This window comes from Sphaeroforma arctica (genome assembly GCF_001186125.1).
Source record: "Sphaeroforma arctica JP610 unplaced genomic scaffold supercont1.224, whole genome shotgun sequence".
Classification (NCBI taxonomy): Eukaryota; class Ichthyosporea; order Ichthyophonida; genus Sphaeroforma; species Sphaeroforma arctica.
Genome location: NW_014040334.1, coordinates 80,153 through 81,842, shown reverse-complemented (window position 1 = coordinate 81,842; position 1,690 = coordinate 80,153). Strand labels below are relative to the sequence as shown.

Sequence of the window (1,690 nt, the reverse complement as noted above, 5' to 3'; positions counted from 1 at the left end):
CTATATATCTGTAGTATTACTATGTCTTGTGCTATATATCTGTAGTATTACTATGTCTTGGGCTATATATCTGTGGTATTACTATGTCTTGTGCTATAAATATGTAGTATTACTATGTCTTGTGCTATATATCTGAAGTATTACTATGTCTTGGGCTATATATCTGTAGTATTACTATGTCTTGGGCTATATATATGTAGTATCACTACGTCATGTGCTATCTATCTGTAGAATTATTATGTCTTGGGCTATATATTTGTAGTGGTGTGGGTATTGGGAGGGGCAGTGTGTCCGGTGATGATCAGAGTTTGTCTGAATGGGCCATCCTCATAGTTGAGGAGTGCAGTCTAATTCCGTGGTGTGCTTGTGAACGTTTATTGATCGATTACCCATTTAACAAACATTTCTCGTGACACCACAGTTCTCCTATCATGAGCGTTACTCCCAAAATATCTCAGTCTTCGCTTGACATATACTTTGAATATTCCTATGTTTTTTTTTTCAACAGCGGTTTGACCTCGAGTCTTCAGAGGCTTTATATATAGAAATGAGACCAAAAAATAAACTCAACGGCTTCCTTTGCACAACGAATATCACTAGCTTTACAGATCGACTACCGATCCCGTTAAAAGCATGTGCTATTGATTCCCACTGTCTCGCACAGGGGGTGTAGTACGCAATCGCTTTACAGGCGAAAGCAAGGGCCACACCGGCTACCAGCGCAGCGGTGATGCGACAGTCCCGTATGTGAGTCTCAGCTGGGCCAACCTGTGGCATCACAACACCAGCAAGGTGTGGCGAGTGTGTATATGTGTCATCTGGATGGTGCCTGTAAGTGGCGTGTCTCATGTGTGTGGCGAGTGTGTATACGCATCATATGTGATTTCGTCTGTAGGTGACTGGTACTATCTAATTGCCGTGCTTGTATGTGTACCATACTGTCTACTCATGCATTGTATCGGAGATTTATGCGCTAGTCTGTGACACTGTACCACCAGCGTGCACACATCCACACCGGGTGTGGGTCTGTCCGTGGATTGGTGCTGTACATTCGATATTTGGCCTGCATGTAGGACGGCTGGTATCTGCCGCCAACACACCACAAGCTTCTGAATCCTTATTGATAGCAACGAGGTAGTGCGTATTCGAGTATTAGAAGGTATTCTCGTTCACGTATTGAAAAGCACCACATGCCGGTGATCCCTCATCGCATACTATAGCTGTTTCTTGTTGGAATATGTCAGTTGTGTTTTATCCGAGGAATGGATGGTTGATTGCCCCGAGTCACTTGTGTTCATCTGGTTGTGCACCGTGACAGTCGTCTCGTGCTGGCTATTCAAGTATATCTACTTCACACTCCCGCAGGAAACACACATCGCAACACACAGCTGTTCTAATCGGAAAGTCACCCTATACATTAAACACCTAATCACTAATCCTACGCTTCCAACGCCCTACACATCTCAGTACACAATTTTTCTAACTGGATATTTATACTAGTCGGATACATATCTACTTCATTAACCTTACCTATGTAAACGTCTACTGCATTAACTCTACCTATGTAAATGTCTACTTCATCTACCCTACCTATGTAAATGTCTACAACCTTAACCCTACTTATGTAAATGTCTACGTCATTAACCCTACCTATGTACATGTCTACTTCATCAACCCTACGTATGCTTCC

At 42.8% G+C, this 1,690-nt stretch overlaps 1 protein-coding gene across 1 annotated transcript in view; it reads left to right on the top strand.

Annotated features, from left to right (window-relative positions):
- Positions 1-547: 547 nt before the first annotated feature.
- Positions 548-1,690, top strand: part of SARC_04149 (hypothetical protein) — a gene marked incomplete at its 5' end in the record, with an annotated part of 4,400 nt that continues 3,257 nt past the window's right edge. Inside the window, 2 exons of the mRNA XM_014302041.1 lie at positions 548-635; positions 665-792. Coding sequence (XP_014157516.1) covers positions 548-635; positions 665-792 — 216 coding nt within the window. The remainder of the gene's footprint in view (positions 636-664; positions 793-1,690) is intronic.